At 42.2% G+C, this 19,657-nt stretch overlaps 1 protein-coding gene across 1 annotated transcript; it reads left to right on the top strand.

Annotated features, from left to right (window-relative positions):
* The first annotated feature begins 8,112 nt into the window (after positions 1–8,112).
* On the top strand, positions 8,113–10,374 carry LOC149306408 (parvalbumin beta-like). Its single transcript, XM_089540886.1, has 4 exons — positions 8,113–8,173; positions 9,110–9,242; positions 10,049–10,158; positions 10,349–10,374. Exons 1-4 carry the CDS (start codon positions 8,113–8,115, stop codon positions 10,372–10,374), a joined length of 330 nt encoding a protein of 109 aa, XP_089397012.1.
* The last annotated feature ends 9,283 nt before the right edge of the window (positions 10,375–19,657 follow it).

Genomic DNA, 19,657 nt, shown 5'->3' with positions numbered 1-19,657 from the left:
TCTTGAATAACAAAACCCAGAATCACAGAGGAAACTGGCCATTCCAATTGATTCTGAGAGTTGTAGCCTAAAAAGTAATTTTGCTAAGCTTGACATATACCACATTTAGGGATGGAAGTATCACAGTTGAAAGCGTCTCCATCCGGTTAACCAGCCATTCTCTACTAAACTTGGTGTCCTCTTTATGACTTATTCGGCCAATAATGGAAAGAGTCTAACACAAGGAATCTCAAGTCAAGGATCCTGTTTTGAATGGACAGGTTCAAAACAGGTCTATGGCATACCTTGCAAACATTTCCCTTTATTTGAGTGCTGACACATGTGAACACCCAAACTCCCAGGGACGCATATAGATGTCGTTCTGCAGTGTGACTTACACAGGGACGTAGCCAACGGGAGGGGGGGGGTCTTGGAGTCCGGACCCCCCCTTCCATTAGAAAAATGAATGATATGTGCTGCTGCGCTGCCGCACCCAAGCCCCATTATAATGGTGGCACTTAGTCTGGACCCCCCCCCTTCCTAAAATCCTAGCTACGTCCCTGACTTACACTAGAATGCATGAGTGCAATTACGCACATTGTTGCACTAAAATATATATATATATGTCTGAATGACCCCTTAGTTTGTCAGGTTAGGACTATCCCAGGCCAGGATAATTCTGAGCCAAAACCTGAGACCTAAGGATGGCCTCTTATGGTTGCATAGGAGGCAGGCCTTGGTAATGTTCTAAGGCTGACGTTACAAGGGGCAACCCATGGTGGCATCATTATGGATGATACAATAAGCATCAAGCACAGCTACATGGAGTTTGTCATCCAAATTAAAAACACTATGTTTAAGTAATGAGGAAAATATATATGGACACACTTTTCAAGGCAGCGCTTGTATCCTAAGATCCACCCCTTGCCTTGAGGAGTGGAGAACTAGAGGGCTGGTCCCTGCGACCTGGCAACCTGGAGATGAGGGCTTTCTACAATAGGGCTCCACAGATGAAAAAGCCTTCTCTCGCACTCCCATAGTGTCTATAGACCTCACCATACCCTTCAGCATTTCATAGATGAAAATCAGGACACATGTGACAAAAACAACGTCAGAGGGTGGCCAAGATGGCAAAAGTTATTGCCGAGGAAGAACATACAAGCTGGGAGAAGCTGCAGCAGTTTGCTTTTGCCTGAGCCTACTGGGAAGGGCAATCTTCCCACCCCCTCCTTCCCTCTTCCTCCCACAGAGTTAATGGAGTAAAACTACAACTGGAATCCAGTTGGTTAGTCCCAACTAGAGTAGACCAATTCAATTAACTGTTGAATGATAATCCAACTGGCTAATTTAGGTAGGACTAGCAACAGAATTCAGGCCTACATTTGTACTTTGGACTCAGTTTGCATTAATCTATCTCTTGTTTCAATTTGCATTGTCTCATCATAGGTTTTTCTTGGTAAAGGACATTCAAAAGAAGTTTACCATGCCTCTTTCTGTGCAGTACTAAGGGTTAGCTATGATAGCTCAGTGACATAGCCGGGGGAGGGAGGTCCATGGGATCCGGACCCCCCCTTCCGTTAATTCAGTTACTGTATCCCCCATGTAAGGCAGGGGTTCACTGTAGCATGTAAAATGGTGGCACTTAATCTGGAACCCCCTTCCTTAAATCCTGGCTACATCGCTGGATAGCTGTCGTTTCTGAGAGATCCTCTACCAGTATCATGCCTTACTCCTGCTGTTGCTGGTGGAGGTGGTGTACCTTCAAGTCATTTCCGACTTATGACAACCCTAAGGTTGGTGACATCTATCATGTGGTTTTCTTGGAAAGATTTCTTCGGAGGAGGTTTGGCATTGCCTTACCGAGGCTGAAAACATGTGACTTTCCCAAGGTTACCCAATGGGTTCCATGGCCAAGCAAAGATTCGAACCCTAGTCTCCAGAGTCACAGTCCAACACTCAAACCACTATGCATTTGAGGAAGTAGACTGAAGTCCATGAAAGCTCATGCTGCCAATTTCTTTCTTCCAGTTAGTCTCAAAGGTGCAACAAGATCTATGTACTGAGAGCCTACGCAGACCAGCACTTTGTGCCGGCTTGCAAGCAAACTAGAGCTGAAACATGCTCTGAGCCCTAATTCCACCGCACGTGCACCATTATGGCATGCGCCCATCCATATGGCATGCTCCATAATGGCACACATGCAGCGCAGCGCCCAAACGGAGCTGAGCAGAAGGGGCATCATCAATGCATGCGAATGCGCCTGTGATGCCCCTTCCAGGAGGCTGCTCAGAGCAGCTTCTTTTTGCTCCCGAGAGGGAGTGGATCATTGCCGGGGCAACAATCTAGGGCAAACAGGAGCGGTGTTTAGCTGCCCGTCTGTATAGCCCTTGATTCTACAGACTAACACTGCTATATCTTTGAATTCTACTCAAACCACTGTGCCACACTAGCTCTCTACTCTCTACTGCTGCTACTCAGTAGCTTTTTGGCCCATTTAGTCTGCCTCCTCAGCAAAAGCCTATCTCACCTGGGAGACTCTATCAGCTGCTCTGGTGCCATCAGCATGGTTTCTTGCCTCTGAGGAGCATACAATCACGTTCCCATAAATGATTGTGGTCACTGTTTTTGTCTTCTTTATATACAGCTGCAAACCTGTTTGGGCACTTTAATCCTTAACTTTCCTCAGTAGTTGTTCCAAGTCTTTGTTCCTTTCTATAAATAGCATGGTGGTTCATGTTGTTAATTAATATTAATATTATTAACCATATGGGACATCATATAATTTGCAGAAAGTAACAAAGACTTGAAACAACTACTGAAGAAAATTAGGAAACAAAGTGCCTTAAGTTGTTCCACATGTTCCTTCTTTCAGGTCTCACCCGCTTCCTCTGAGTCCAATTCTGCTTTCTGTATGGACTGTTCTGCATATAAATTAAAGAAGTGATGAAATGTTGTTTTGCCTGGCATCCACCATTGCCAATGGGAAACAATTTCTTGCTCCATATTGTATCCTGGCAGTGGCCTCTTGTTCCAGGTGAAATTAAGCAGGATATAAGTTACACAGTCAGATGTTGGGTCACTCCTGTTTCTTTTGGAGCAAACCATAATTTCTCATAATTTACACAGCCTACAGATTCATTGTAACCTATAAAGTACAGACTGGTTATCTTGTGATATTCTTTGGTACTTTTCATTATCCAAAATATGTTTGCAATATGATTCCCAGTGCAAAGTGCAAAGGCAGGCCTAATGTTAAACATAAAGAAAACAAAAAAATCATGACCACAGAGGATCTACATAAATTCAACCTAGAGAACAAGTAAATCAAAACAGTTAAAGATTTTCCATACCTTGGATCAAACATTGATCAGAACAGAGAGTGTAGTCAAGAAATCAGAAGAGGGTTAGGAATGGGAAGGGCAACTATGGAAGAACGAGGCAAAATCCTAAAGTGTAAAAATGTACAGCTGAATCATTCAAGCCATTGTATTCCCCATCACTATGTATGGATGTGAGAGCTGAATGGCGAAGAAAGCAGATAGGGAGAATATTAACTCATGTGAGATGTGGGGCTAGAAGAGATTGCTGAGGATACCATGGTCAGCTAAAAAGACAAACAAATGGGTCCTAGAACAAATCAAACCTGAACTGTCCCTGGAAACCAAGATGATTAGACTGAGGCTGTTGTACTTTGGCCATATAATGGGAAGACAGGACACATCGGGAAAGAAAGTAATGCTGGGGAAGGTCAAAGGCAGTAGAAAAAAAGACATTTCACATGTCAGATGGATAGACTCTCTACAGAATACCCTGCACTTATAGGACCTCAGCAGAGAGGGAGAGGATAGCAAGGCTTGGAGACATCTCATTATCAAGATCGACTCGAAGGCAGCTAAGAACAAATATATATATATTTATACAAACATATCAATACCTTCTTTTGCTATCGATCTAATCTTTAAAGCCTAATGTGTATAAATCCCCCACTGTTTGTTTAGTTTGTTAGGGGTTTCCAGCCTGTGACAAAGACCGTTGTCATTCCATCTCTTATGAAACCAGATTGCTTATCCGTTTCTGCTAAATCATACACTTTGATCAAACAGTCAGTCATCTTGAGTTGGTATGTTGGTTTCTTTCCACTTCTGTGCAAAAAAAAGAGCCTTGCAGCAGTCACCATAATACAGTATTACGGCAAGCATTATTAATAAAGAACACGCAAGCTGAGAGAGGCTGCCACAGTTTGCCTTTGCCTAAGCCTACTAGGAAGGCTCTGCCTCCTTGCCTCCTTGCCTCCACCAGAATAGCGTGGTGGTTCATGTTGTTAATTAATATTAATATTATTAACCATATGGGACATCATATAATTTGCAGAAAGTAACAAAGACTTGAAACAACTACTGAAGAAAATTAGGAAACAAAGTGCCTTAAGTTGTTCCACATGTTCCTTCTTTCAGGTCTCACCCGCTTCCTCTGAGTCCAATTCTGCTTTCTGTACGGACTGTTCTGCATATAAATTAAAGAAGTGATGAAATGTAGTTTTGCCTGGCATCCACCATTGCCAATGGGAAACAATTTCTTGCTCCATATTGTTTCCTGGCAGTGGCCTCTTGTTCCAGGTGGAAATTAAGCAGGATATAAGTTACACAGTCAGATGTTGGGTCACTCCTGTTTCTTTTGGAGCAAACCATAATTTCTCATAATTTATACAGCCTACAGATTCATTGTAACCTATAAAGTACAGACTGGTTATCTTCTGATATTCTATGGTGCTTTTCATTATCCAAAATATGTTTGCAATATGATTCCCAGTGCCTCTTCCTTTTCTGAACCCAGCTTGGACATTGGCATTTCTCGCTCAAGATATGGTAAGAACCCTTCCTGTAAAATCTTGTGCATTACTTTGGTTGCATGGGAGATCGGTGCAATGGTTCGATAGCTGCTACAATCCTTGTTGGGAATTGGAAGGTATATTAAACATTTTGTTGGGAATTGGAAAGCGTGTTAAACATTCCTCATTTGTAAGCCATTGTTTTGTTTTCTATATGTCTCGAAAGATTTTTTTCCTTAGGATTTGGATGGATCCTTTGTCTCCTGCTTGAAACGGCTCTTCTGGCATGCCATTTGTTCATGGTGATTTATATCTCTTAAGTACTTTGAGAGTTTTTCCCACTTCACTTTCTAAGACTGGGTTCATTGTCAAATGGTCCCTCGCCTCAATTAGTGGAGAGATAGTAGTTGTCATCAAATAGAAAGTCAAAGGCTTTCATGGCCGGCATCCATAGTTTTTTTGTGGGTTTTTCGGGCTATGTGGCCATGTTCTAGCAGAGTTTTCTTCTGACGTTAGATCTTAGATGCCAGCCACAGATGCTGGCGAAACGTCAGAAGGAAACTCTGCTAGAACATGGCCACATAGCCCGAAAAACCCACACAAACCTATGACATCAAATACATATGTTCAGATCTGTATGTCCTTCCCTGCTAATGTATTGGTATTCCTCAAAGTGACCAGCAAAATAATCAAAATACTGCACACATGAGTTGGGCCCTTGCCACCAAATAGATAGGCTTGGAATTGAAGGGCTGGAACGCTTCTCTGTGGTGTGCCATCTACTGCATCATTTGCCACCAAAGCAGTTTACTTTGTCCCAATAAGTCAGTATTTGGCCAAACAAAATCTTGAGGAGGCCTGGAACTGCAGCCTGTTCTGAGAGGGGACAGTAATACCTCAGACGTATATAAAATAAACCAGGAAGGGACCAACTGAACATCATGTGAGACGGTTGTCACCAAGAAAGGAAGCAGTGGTATTTGGGCAGGTGGTTCAAGATATTCACTAGCAATTTCAATTATGGTTAGAAACAAACTCAATTCAGGGGAAAAAAACCTTTTGGATTGCAGCTCCCTGTATCTTGAGGGAATTCATGTTGGCCGGAAGAGTCTGGGAGTTGAAAGAGAGAGAAAGAGGTATTACCGAAACTAGGGCAGGGACTTAGGATCAGGTGAAGTGAGCATGTTGAGAGCCATTTACGAAAAGAAATGATGAATGGGCATTAGAAGGAGATTTATTGCATGTTTCGTGACTGAACCAGCCACCCATTGTTACCTAAAAATGCCAGTGGCTGAAACAACAAAAGAAACTAGGTGTTTTCAAAACTCGAGGAGGGCCTCCAGATGGGGTGGATCAGGGATGAAGACATGTTGAAAGCACACCTATGAGTATATAAGGGCCACTGTCAGAGGAGGAAAGCAGCAAGGGGCAACTCTACCTCACCCTCTTCAAGAAGAAGAAGGCACCCTCATCTGCAACTCCCAGTGTTTGAAGTGTCCTGTGCAACTTTAAAAAGGTATGTTTCATGAAATACAGACCACTTTGCTAACTTTTATTTGTTAATTGAATGAAATGTCAGTTCCAAACCCATCTGTGCTCACTAGGAAGTCAACAGAAGACAACCACAGATAAGATGTGTATTTGTTTCCAGAGCCAGGCTTGCCATCAGGCGGAGTGAGGCAGCCACCTCTGGTGGCACATACCGTAGGACAGAAATCGGTTTCTTTATGGGCTCAAGAGAAGAGAAAGGTCTCTTGGGCCCCAGTCTGGTTTCATTTCTTTTCAGGCTCTTAGAAGAAAAGAAAGCACCATGTCTGCTCCCTGTGGATGACCGATAATCCCTTCCAGAGGTTTCATGGCTAGCGAGGCAACCACCCAAAGTGGCAGATGTTGGGGGACAGCAATACTAGGCAGGCCCCTGGCTGTTCTTGCTGTCTCCCCACTACCACCACACTATTCCCCTGTCTTCAAGGAGAGAGTTGTATCTGCCATACCACCTATTCTGCATCCCCTGCAGGAGCCTTTCCACACTACATAATTATAGCTCCTTAAATCCATTCCTATGGAATTATGGGCTTTATACTTTGGGAAGGGCTATGTAGCATTCTGCACCAGAGAGCTCTAATGCCTCACCATTCTACAAAACCTAGGATTCCATAGAATATTAGTATGGCAGCTTCACTGAAATCATAGTGCCATACTTGCGTAGTATGAAATGGCCCCAGGTCTTTGAAAATGCAAACAGGTCTTAATTTGTAGGATAAGCAGGATGAAGTCACAACAATATGTTCTTCCTGTGAAAACCTGTTTTCTTTCCAGAAACTGTCAGGATTTCAGCTGAGCTCAGAGGGGAACAGCAAAGGTTGATGGAAAGGAAGTGGCAGGTGACACAATAGTCCTTGTTGGCCAAAGGTTATTAGCACTTTGAGCCCTGGCCTCAATGTCAGCCCTGCTATTAGATTTGATGCTGGAGTTATTATACCCAAGGAGCCTAAAGTACTTTTAAAGCCAAGGATTCTGATTAGTCTGTGGAGCAAATGTGAGCATTAGTCACAGTTCATGGCTGTGGGATGGTGACTCTGCACTGGATATGAGTTCAGATCTAAAAGGAACTGTCCAAGGTGCTGCACCAAATCCCCAATATAGGATTGGCACCTTGAGATCACTTTGTTAATATTAGGACAAAACAGGACCTAGAGTAAACAGCCGAGTACTACAGATAGAAAACTATCATATGTCCATGAAACGTTTACATGAAAAAGATTAGAGATGCTCAGGAAGAATGAGGAGAAGGAAGAAGAGAAGGAGAGCAAATGTTGGGATGTCTTGAAAACTTTACTTGAATCTGAAAACTGCATCACGCGCCTGTGCATGCTGATTTAAAAACAAATCCCATTGAACTGAATAGGACGTATTCCCAGGTAAGTATGTAAAAGGCTATAGTTGCAGATTCAGAAGGGAAAGAAAGGAGGGATTAGTCATTCATAATACTCTTTTCTACACAGAGTTTGGACTATATTTCCCACAAAACAGATTGGAAAATTATAGGAAATGGAGTCCAAAACAGAGTTCTGAGTCTACTTCTGCAAGGCACTCTACCAAACACTCGGTTTTAATTTCCATCCAGCATCACTGAATCCATAGTTTTTTTGTGGGTTTTTCGGGTTATGTGGCCATGTTTTAGAAGAGTTTATTCCTGATGTTTCACCAGCATCTGTAGCTGGCATCTTCAGAGAATAGCTATACTGTCTGTCTTTATTGTCAGCTAATTCTTTCTCCCTCCTCCTCCTCCCCTTAGCTTGGACATGGCTCTAGCTGGTATTCTGACTGATGCTCAAATTGCAGCTGGCCTGGCAAGTTGCAAAGGTAAAATTCTTTATCTTGACAAGTTTTCTGGTCCTTTTTCCTCCTTGCAAAGTCATAACAAAATCTGTAATTCCCCCTATCTTTCTGTAATGGTTAATATGGAGTAATGGTCAGTAGATTTGGCAAGTCTTCTCAGCCTCTCCGTCACATCACTTTTGCCCCAGGGAGACAATACACCTCCTGAGGCTTCTTGCCAGATATAATTAAGTAGATAATTGGAGATTTAGGCCCAATACAGATGGGTGGAAAGTGGTGTGGCGGCACCGATTCTAGGGTTTGGGAGCGCGCAGCAACCGCATGCTGTGGAACCCTAGTACGTACGGACGACGCCATCATGGCAGCCTCCAGTCCACACAGGGGCTGCCATGATGACGACGGTGACGCGCAACATCCCAACATCGCTGGCAGGAAGTGACGTCATGGTGGCGCCCCTTCCTATTTGCAACGCCACAGAAAAGAAGCCACTCTAGGCAGCTTCTTTTTGTCGGTGCATCTGTGCCACAGCGTATGGATGCTGCAGCACAGACGCAGGGGAAAAATAGGTGGCACAGACCCGCCCATCTGTACTGCTCTTAATGCCCTTTTAAAGCAACACTTTGGCAGCTAAGATTGATGTCCTTCTGGGTGCCCACCTCCACTAATGATTGCATTAACATCAGACTGTGATTCCCATGATCTCCTCACAAGGAGCATCACATTGCAGAGCCTCTGTGGGCAATCTCTTATTTGTCTCCTCATCAGGGGAGAATTTTATGCCGGCTAGACTTCCCTCTTTTTGCTCCAGTAACTGGTTCATTCTCTCCAGGCTGCCCATCTTGCTGCCCTTAGCCGGCAATTTCCCCTGTTGAAACTGCAAGTAGTGTACTGTAGTGTAGTATGAGCTCCGTGGAGCTCTGCCACAGTTCCTTCAGCCCTGTTTCTCTCTCTTATTTCAAGAGCCTGGGTCCTTCAACGTCAAAACCTTCTCTGCCAAATCAGGTATGCGTGGCAAACCTAAGGGCCAGATGGCACCCATCTTTACACTCTTGGACCAAAACAGGGATGGATTCATTGACAAAGGGGAACTGAGGTGAGTAAAAGGGAAAGGGATGGGAGGAAGTGAACAAAAGGAGTCAGGTAGAATGAAAGAAGAATAGTTAAAATTGTCTGTAAACAGATCACAATTAAAATCTCACAAATTTATATTAACAAAAAACAATATTAATCCAATCTGGGCAAAAGCTAAATGGGGTATAAAGTAGACAGACTCCATTTTTATGCCCGGGCTTTTCTTATTCAGGAAAGGCCTGCTGGAAGAGATCCACCTTGACAGCTTTTTAAAAGCTATCTAAGGCCCAGTACCGATTGCTGCTTTGCGGCGGCTTGTGACCAAAATTAGGATTCGTGAGAACGGAGCAACCACATACTCCAGGACCCTAGTACATGCCGGCGGCACCATCATGGCTCAACCAGACGTCGCTCGCAGAAAGTGGCGTCATGGTGGCACCCTTTCCCATTTACGGCACCGCAAAAAAGTAGCCGCTTTAGGCAGCTTCTTTTCGACAGCGCATCGTTGCCGCGCCGTTTGGTGGCTGCGGCAACGATGCGGGGCAAAGACGGGTGGCAGGGAGCCGTCCATCAGTCAAGCCTCTCAGTTGGTAATATGACGAATCTCCTCCGGTAGGCTGTTCCACAATCTGGGAGCAACACATGAAAGGTGTGAGTGGTTTTCAATTGCTTATTTTTCACAATGATAGAAATTTGGAGACTGGAGGAAAATATCCTTTGGGGACAAGGAAGTTTGAAGGCACTTACACCTTTCCTCATTTTAGCACACCCACACAGAGAGTAGCTATGCCCTTTCCCCTCCCTGATCTATCCATTCTTCTCTCCTAGGCAATTCCTGCAGGTTTTTGCTCAATCTGCCCGACTTCTGACGGATAGAGAGGCCACAGCATTCCTGAACGCAAGTGACACTAATGGGGATGGCAAAATTGGATTTGACGGTAAGATTTAAAAATCATTGAAACGGCAAAAGCCTTTGGGTATAATGCAGTTTTAGTTGCCAGCTGGAAGACTATAGGGATGGAAATAGACTGGACTCTCTTGAGAGAGAACACCACAGAAAAGGTGCTGCTACTAAGAAAGCTCTGTTTCCAGGATAATGAAACCTTTGTTTTTCTCCTTCTTCTCTAGAGTTCGCAAACTTGCTTAATGCTTAATCTGATCAAGAGGAAGATCAAGCCCATTGCATCGTAAAACACTCTTTCTTACTGCAAGCTGACAATGTCTTGATATTTTTTCCTGATGAAACAACATTAACAGTTGTCAATATCGTGTTTCTTATTGTCGGAGAATGATGTTCACTCACAAAAACCCTCTGTTTGATCTTTATTACTGTCTAATGTTTTAAATTCAGAATAAAAATGGGCTCAACTTTCAGGTCGAAATTGGAACCTTATGGATATTTCCTTTTCAGTAGGTGCCATTATTAGGAATACTCTGTAAAAGAGAGATTTCAAAGAGATATCTGAATCAAAAGTTACCCAAACAAACAAACAAAAAAGTAGAGAGGAGAAGAAAAATCACATAAAAACGAAGGAGGAAGAGGAGAGAGAAACTGGGACTTTTCAAAGCAGGTGAAAAAGTGGGATGAGAAAGGGTTAACTAGACCTAGAGATTTCAGAGCCAACATATGAGACCCAAGAACTGTCCCTTATAGTTTCACAAGTGTCATGCCCTGGTAATTTTACAATTCTGATAATTTCATGATGGATTACACAGCAAGCATCAACCACAATTGCACAATGTATGCCATCCAAATTAAAAGAACATTATGTTCAAGGCAGCACTCTTGTCCTGCCTTGCCCTGAGAACTGGAGAACTGGAGGCTGATCACTGAGATCTGGAGACCTTAAATGGAGGGCTTTCTATCATTGGGTTCTATGAATGAAAGGGTCATCTCTCATACTCTCTTATTGTCTATGCATTCACCATACCCTCCGACATTTGACAGATGAAAACCAGGACATGTGTGTCCAACCAAACAACATCAGAGTGTGGTCAAGATGGCAAAAGATATATATATATATATATATATATATATATATATATATATATATTATAAAACACATTGATAATAACGTACACTACAGCAACAATTCCATTGTTACATTTTACGAAACAAAGCAGATAACACCATAATGGTAGCAGAAAAGATTGCAGACTTGGAACAATCACTAAAGAAAGTCAAAGAAGAAAGTGCAAAGGCAGGCCTAATGTTAAACATAAAGAAAACAAAAAAATCATGACCACAGAGGATCTACATAAATTCAACCTAGAGAACAAGTAAATCAAAACAGTTAAAGATTTTCCATACCTTGGATCAAACATTGATCAGAACAGAGAGTGTAGTCAAGAAATCAGAAGAGGGTTAGGAATGGGAAGGGCAACTATGGAAGAACGAGGCAAAATCCTAAAGTGTAAAAATGTACAGCTGAATCATTCAAGCCATTGTATTCCCCATCACGATGTATGGATGTGAGAGCTGAATGGCGAAGAAAGCAGATAGGGAGAATATTAACTCATGTGAGATGTGGTGCTAGAAGAGATTGCTGAGGATACCATGGTCAGCTAAAAAGACAAACAAATGGGTCCTAGAACAAACCAAACCTGAACTGTCCCTGGAAACCAAGATGATTAGACTGAGGCTGTTGTACTTTGGCCATATAATGGGAAGACAGGACACATCAGAAAAGAAAGTAATGCTGGGGAAGGTCAAAGGCAGTAGAAAAAAAGACATTTCACATGTCAGATGGATAGACTCTCTACAGAATACCCTGCACTTATAGGACCTCAGAAGAGAGGGAGAGGATAGCAAGGCTTGGAGACATCTCATTATCAAGATCGACTCGAAGGCAGCTAAGAACAAATATATATATATTTATACAAACATATCAATACCTTCTTTTGCTATCGATCTAATCTAAAGCCTAATGTGTATAAATCCACCACTGTTTGTTTAGTTTGTTAGGGGTTTCCAGCCTGTGACAAAGACCGTTGTCATTCCGTCTCTTATGAAACCAGATTGCTTATCCGTTTCTGCTAAATCATACCCTTTGATCAAACAGTCATCTTGAGTTGGTATGTTGGTTTCTTTCCACTTCTGTGCAAAAAAAAGAGCCTTGCAGCAGTCACCATAATACAGTATTATGGCAAGCATTATTAATAAAGAAGAACACGCAAGCCGAGAGAGGCTGCCACAGTTTGCCTTTGCCTAAGCCTACTAGGAAGGCTCTGCCTCCTTGCCTCTTCCCTCCAACAGAATTAATGGAGTACAAAATATGGCTGGAAACCTGTTGGTTAGTCCGAACTACTGTAAGCCCATTCCATTAACCATTGAATGATAAGTCAACACATAGGTAAATCCCACTGGCTCTGTGGATTTACTTTAGGTAGGACTAGCCACAGAATTCTGGCCTATGTTTGCATTTTCAGCTCAGTTTGCATTTACTGAAATACACTGAGGGACAATGGGGAGCATTAGAGGAGGAGAGAGAAACTGGAACATTTTAAAAACAGCTGAAAAAGTGGGTGGACTTAACTGGGACTATCTCAGCTAAATCGGGACAATTGAGAGTATACTTCACTGGCGGGACCCAGAGAAACCCATTAGCAGCAAACCTTGTGGCCCTGGACTAACAGAGAATCTCTTTTCTCTCCAATATTACCTCTCAAAGTCAGCGCTTGAAGCCAGGTTGTCTCCTACCATTAGGCATAAAATCAGAGCCTTCTAGATCTTCTTGTACAAGACTGGTGCCCAATGGCATCACTAGGGTTGGTGCCACCCCAGTGCAAGAAATTCATGTTGTCACCTCCAAGCAGGCACCACTCCAGAGGAGGCAACATTGTGTTTGTTAGTGCAGCCTGAGGACAGGACAGTGTGGACTGGTTGATCCCATCCTGGGCTATTGGCCAGGACAACACAAGGCCAAGGAGAACACGGGCTTTTGGCTTCGGCATACAGGCCCCAGATCAATGTGTCCTAGGGCAAACCAAGCCTGAACTCTCCCTAGAGACCAAGATGACTAAACTGAGACTGTTGCACTTTGGCCATATCATGAGAAGACATGATTCACTAGAAAAGACAATAATGCTTGGTAAAGTAGAAGGGAGGAGCAAAAGATAGACTCAATCAAGGAAGCCACAGATCTGAGTCTGAAAGATCTGAGTAGAGCAAATGATAGGATGTCTTGGAAGTCTCTCATTCATAGGGTCACCATAAGTTGAAGTTGACTTGATGGCTTTTAACAACAACCACATTGAGGATCCATGTCTCTTCACTGTGGATCCCTCCAATGATGCAGATCCCAGCTATTCCATATGGTCATTGCATTAATCTTTGATAGCCGTCCTTCCAGTGATGTTCCTTTCTGCTTTTAGCTAGGCTGGATCTTCAAGAGCCATACTCAGTGCTTTACCAGCGAGGTAGAACTTCCCAGAGTTTAGTGTTCAAGAACACAGGATCTGAGTAGGGTTTTGCAGAGAATGATGTGAACAGGCATCAGTTTCTACAGAAGTGGTTCCCAGTTCCCACTGATGCCTCTGTCCTTTATGAATTTGTCCGCTACTTTTTAAAAATAAGTCCGCTAGCTACCTACGTTTACCTATTGCTACATCTTATGGTGATGGGTTAGATATACAGTCCACAAAAATAAATAACTTGCTTTGTTTTATCCTTGAATCCATTTTCCACTCAGAGGAATTAATCCAGTTTACGTTGTCTTAGGTGTAAGTTTCTTCTGCTCAGCAGGTTCCCTGAGTCTGGAGAGGTAATTGTTTTAAGATGATGACCAAGAATGTAGGAACTCTAGAAGATGAGTTGGTAACAATATACACAACTACAATTCTCCTGCTCCCTTGCTCTTTTTATTCACAGCTTTCAAACTTATCCTTGAGAGAGATTCTCTAAACCTTTAATCATCCTCTAACCTTTAGGACTAGAGTTATTGTTGAATTAACAGAGAAAAACCTGAATAATTCAGCAATCCAAAGATCGCCGTCCGCGATTATGCTGCTGACAGCAGCCAGAAACATCTTTAGACAATTGCATGGCGCATCAAGGTCACAAGATAGTGTTACTAGGCCCTTGGCGACACTTGACAATCTGTTTAATGATCATCATGGATAAAGTATATCAAGTGGTAACAACAGCAGCCACAAAGGTGCCTCGCTTGCCTTTGATGCTGAAAGCATAGTGTCAGGGCTTGTCCAGGCTATCTAAAATGTCTAGCGATTTGGCAGGAGTTGTACCTGAAGTTACCAGGATTTAAAAAAATATTGATATGATATACCTCCTGTCCCAGTTTCTCATGAATTTCTGGGACTAGATGTGATTTTTTTTTTTTACTCCCAAGGCAAATATCCACCACTACCCCTTAGTTTCCAATATACGAAGGTGTAAATTCCTCCATCTGTATCCATTGCCTTAGTTCCAGGATCTCCAGGAGGAGATCCTACTGATCATGCATTGAATGGGAGTATGACTTTTGCCAAGGGGTTTTTCCTCTGACCTGCATTCTCTCATTATAGTTACTGCTACCAGACTAAATATTTAATTTCTCTGCCACTTTCATTTACAGTTTTCGTTGCAATGGATGCAAGCTGCAGGAAAAGAGATTCCACCTCAACATTAGGAGGAACCTCTTGACAGTAAGGGCTGTTCAATGACTGAACACACTCCTTCCTCAGAGTTTGGTGGAGTCTCCTTCCTTGGAGGTCTTTAAGCAGAGGCTGGATGGCCATCTGTCAGGGATGCTTTGATTTAGAGTTCCTGCATGGCAGAATGAGGTTGGACTGGATGGCCTTGGGGTCTCTTCCAACTCTACGATTCTATGCTTCTCCTCCCACTTACTTCATATGCTGCAAACTGAGTTTGAAATGCAAAAATACTTTGGACTCAATTCAATCGGCAATGGGATAGAAGAGGAGGGGACAGACTCTTACTTGTTTTGGTAGGCTCAAGGAAAAGCAACCTGCTGCTTCTAGCTTGCCTGCCTTTCCTCATTAATAATTCCTGCCATCTTGACCACACTCTGATATTGCTTGGCTGCACATGTCCCAATTTTCATCTGTGAAATGTTGCAGTCAGTGGCTGAGCACCATTTTCATTACCTGTCTTGCAGGTATGTCTCTGGTGGCTTCTGGAAACATGGAATGGTCTGTCTCTGTGGTTCACTAAAAGATTATGTGTGTTCCCAAAACAACAACAACAACAACAACAACAATTTAAGGCTTGCAACTCTGCTCAGGAGGCAGAGAAAAGCTGGCAAGAGGGTGGCACAGATGACAGAATCCTTTCTGCTAATCTGAAAGTAATTAGTCCTGGCTCCAACTACACATAATTGTCCGAATTACATTCTACTTTGTTTCTTTACCTTCCCACAGTCAAGCGTCGTGAGTGACAACGCTTCCCAAAAGTCGACGGTTTCAGACAAAGAGGCAGCGTTTAGCCTGCTAAATATCCCTAAAGGTATTTCAAGTTCCCTGAGTCAAGTGGATGTAATTAAGATGCCTTCTTTTTTTATTATTTGTAGCCTCGGCCCCGGATGATTTAATGCATTCTAATTAAAGCTGACAGAAAGCCATGCTTCGGATGAAGAGTGTCATTAATTAATAAATAAATACCAGTAACTGTAGAGTACCACCTGTATCATTATCCAGAAGTATTGCCTTCATTCTGAAACGCAGTTCTTTTTCGCTTTTGTAACCAACCTTTCAGATAGGGCTTGGTATCACTTTGGAGTGGACCTTGGCGTCCGATTTCAAATTTAAAGGGCACAATCCTCAATCGCCCTTGGACAGTGACATCTTCATTAGTCTGTTCCTGACTGACATAGTTGTCTGTTTACGATGCAATTCACTTTGGTTAGTTAAGGATTTCCAAATATATAAAGAGGAAGGATTGCAGAAGGTGTTTTTTACATCTGGAAGCAGCTTTCTCACCACGTCGGTGCTATTTGCAAAGCACCTTGCCATTACATTGTTATCTACTTATGATGTCTTCATTATTATTTATTTATTTGGTTGACTGTTATCCTTCCTTTCTTCTCCAAACTGAAAATCCCTCACTTGCATTTTAAAGGCACTACATTCTGTTGTTAGATCAGGACCAAATGTGATCAGTCTTAATTGAAAAAAGACAGTTTTAAGATGTCGCATACTAAGTTGGTTTGCTTCAATCAACCATAGTAAAGAAGATTAACAACATTTAGGGTTCAAACCAAGCAATATGATGTGGTTAGTTGAAAATGGAAGTGAACATCATCTCTTCCCCATGGCTTTGCCAAAGGAGGAGGAGAAAGGATGGGTGCATGAATCCAAGGAGTTTATCACATGAAGGAGACGGAGTTTATCCCGTGAATATCCTGGAAAAATCGCATAATTACATGAAACGATTTCACATAATGTCGCACAACCCCGCCATTAAAGTGGTCACAAAGAAGCATTAATGCATATCTTTTTACTTTTGGGATTTCAGCAACAATGCATTTCCGATATCACTTTATTTGTGCAATTGCCTGTGATAATCATTCATGCAGTTACTCGCCATTTTCGCTTTATTTGCAGGATGTTTTAAATGCGTTTTAATCTCTCTTTAATGCTGGAATTAGGCCCAGTGTGATAAACTCCATGTCTCATTCATGTAAAGCTAAATCACAAAAAACCTGAATCACACCCTTGGTCAATCTATACTGTCTATACTAGAAGCTGAGCAAGTGTGACGTTGTGGGTTGAGTGTTGGTCTCACAGTTTAGATCCCCACTCAGCCATGAAAAGCCACTGCGTAGCATTGGACAAGGGAAGGGAATAGCAAAGGAAGGGAATAGCAAACCTCTGAATAAATCTTGCCAAGAACACCGAGGACAGAACCCCATAGGTCAGAGTTGACTTGAAGGCTTCTTGTTGTTATGTGCCTTCAAGTTATGTGCGAATAATCTCACTCACGCATTCCCGTTTCTGATGACTGGATTTTAAGGAACTAATAGAAATGACCGATTCAGTATTAGTATTTTATAGACTGTGAAGTTGAAGGCTTTCATGGTCGGCATCCATAGCTTTTTGTGGGTTTTTCGGGCTATGTGGCCATGTTCTAGAAAAGTTTCTTCAGCCTGTTACAGACTGCCAAAATAAAGCTGCTTCGGGTCTCTTTGGAGGTATGCTGTTTAAATGATGCATGCATCCTAAGAATCCGGAAGCTGCACCAAAGCTGCACTCCAGTGCTTAGGAATGGAGTGTGGCTTTGGCGCGACCTCCAGACTCTTAGGACCCATGCATCACTTAAATAGCATACCTCCAAAGAGACCCAAAGCAGCTTTATTTTGGCAGTCTATAACAGGCCTTTCTGACGTTTCGCCAGCATCTTCAGAGAATGCTGGCATGGAAGAGAGCTCTCTTCTATGCCAGCATTCTCTGAAGATGCCAGACATAGCTCCTGGTGAAACATCAGCAATAAACTCTTCTAGAACATGACTGCATAGCCCAAAAAAACCACAAAAAACTATGGATGCCGGCTATGAAAGCCTTCGATTTCACATTAATCGGATGCGTTCAAACTGCATCTGAACAGCAAAGATTCAACCCAGATTCTATCAGGATTATTTTCACTATCTGAATAACCCCCTGATAGCAACCACAGCTGGTAGCTCCCATGTCGGTGGGATGGTGAATCTACCCCAGGGCTTAATCCAAAATCTAAAGGAACTACTCAGTTAAACCCATTCCCAATCTCAGATAGCTCCTTTAAAGTTTAGGGAAAGACCCAGCATAGATTTACCACCTCAACAGCATCAAAAACATCAACCACAAATAGCCAGGAGCCCAGACAGCTTCTGTATTTCTAGAGGAGAAGAAACCATCTTGGCTTTCACCTCAGGTGGCAAAACATTTTAGGCCAACTTTAAAGCCAATGCATTAGTTTACTGGCCAGGAGTGTTTGCAGCTCTTTCTACAATATCATCCTTGGGTTTAAACAGAAGAGGAAAGAAACCCAGTTCATTAGTTAAGCAAGACATTTGAGCAGGGGCTCAAATTGAGCATCTAATCCATGAAAAGGTAACCCAAGTAGCTATTGTCACCTTTTGAATCCTATATAAATTGAGCAGGTGACTCAGAGCCAGAGGTACCATTCTGCCTGAGATCTATCAGCTCTTCTTCCCTGCATTCCTTGGGAAACTATACCAAGGTGAGCAAGGGCTCCGAGATCAAAAGCCAGAGACACCTGAGCCCACCTGACTAAGTAGTAAGTACATGGATGCCTCTTTAAAAGTAATTTATTATCTAGTTTTCATCATGTGTTTCCCTTTTCCTTTTTCCCTGCTTGGAAAGAAAACATAAAACAGTCCAGCCACTTCATGGAGAGAAAGGCAGAAGCATTTGTGAACAGAAGAAATTAAATGAGACTGTGCCTAAACATTAGGAAGAATTTCTTTACTGTACATTTACAATGCTATAAAAATAAACTATAATAATAATAATAATAATAATAATAATAATATAAGAGCTGTTCAACCCTTTGAGGATGGTGGATTCTCTCTTTTTGGAGGCCTTTAAAGAGATTAGATGGGCATCTTTTAGGAGTGTATTTCTGTGTATTTCTGCAAGCAGGGGTTGGGACTAATGCCTCAGCTGCACTCCAGAAATAATCCAGTTTGACACCACTTTAACTACCCTGGTTCAATGCTATGGGATTTTGGACATTGTAATTGCAACTACAATTCCTAGAATTCCATAGCACTGAACCAAGGCAGTTAAAGTGGTGTCAAACCAGATTATTTCTGCAGTGCAAATGCAGCTTAGATAGCCTTCGCTAACCATTTCAGCACTATGATTCTGTGGCTCTCTAAAATGGAATTATTACCTATTATTACTTAATGCCATAAGAAATAGGAATTATTAGCCATTTCAACATTCACATTTTTTCTCGCTTTGGATGCTTTCTATTAAAAATATTTTTTCCTACTTCTCTTGGGGGGGGGGGAAACAACCCTCTCATTTCTGTGTATTCAAAATGTACTTTTCAAAGACATAGGTCTAAGTACCTCACAGTTGGCCAGAAGATGTAAGATATTGATGTTAGTCAAGCTCAAGAAGGTAAGAAATAATTTTAATTTACAAAGGGATAGTCGTATTAGTCTGTTCCAGTAAAATCAACAAAGAATCCTGCGACACTTGAAGTACAGACACAATCATTACATTATAATAAATGAGCTTTTCTGATGCCACAGAACTCTTTGAAGAGTTTTAATATCATATATGTGAACAAGGTTACTAGTTATGCAGACAGTTGAAATGTATTTTTAAAAATTGTACTGATCAACTATTAGAGACCTGTTCTTGCATCTCAGCTGCAATCTTGCATTGCTGGAAAAAGAGATTGTATTTTATTTCACTTGCCTGTTACAGCATTTTTTATCCTTTCTTCATCTTTTTTTGGAACAGTTTAAT

The sequence above is a fragment of the Sceloporus occidentalis genome, unplaced genomic scaffold (assembly GCF_023333645.1).
Source record: "Sceloporus occidentalis isolate IW3139 unplaced genomic scaffold, rSceOcc1.0.p SCAF_10, whole genome shotgun sequence".
Lineage (NCBI taxonomy): Eukaryota > Metazoa > Chordata > Lepidosauria > Squamata > Phrynosomatidae > Sceloporus > Sceloporus occidentalis.
Note: the sequence above shows the minus strand (reverse complement) of the source record. Positions and strands in the feature narration are given on the sequence as shown.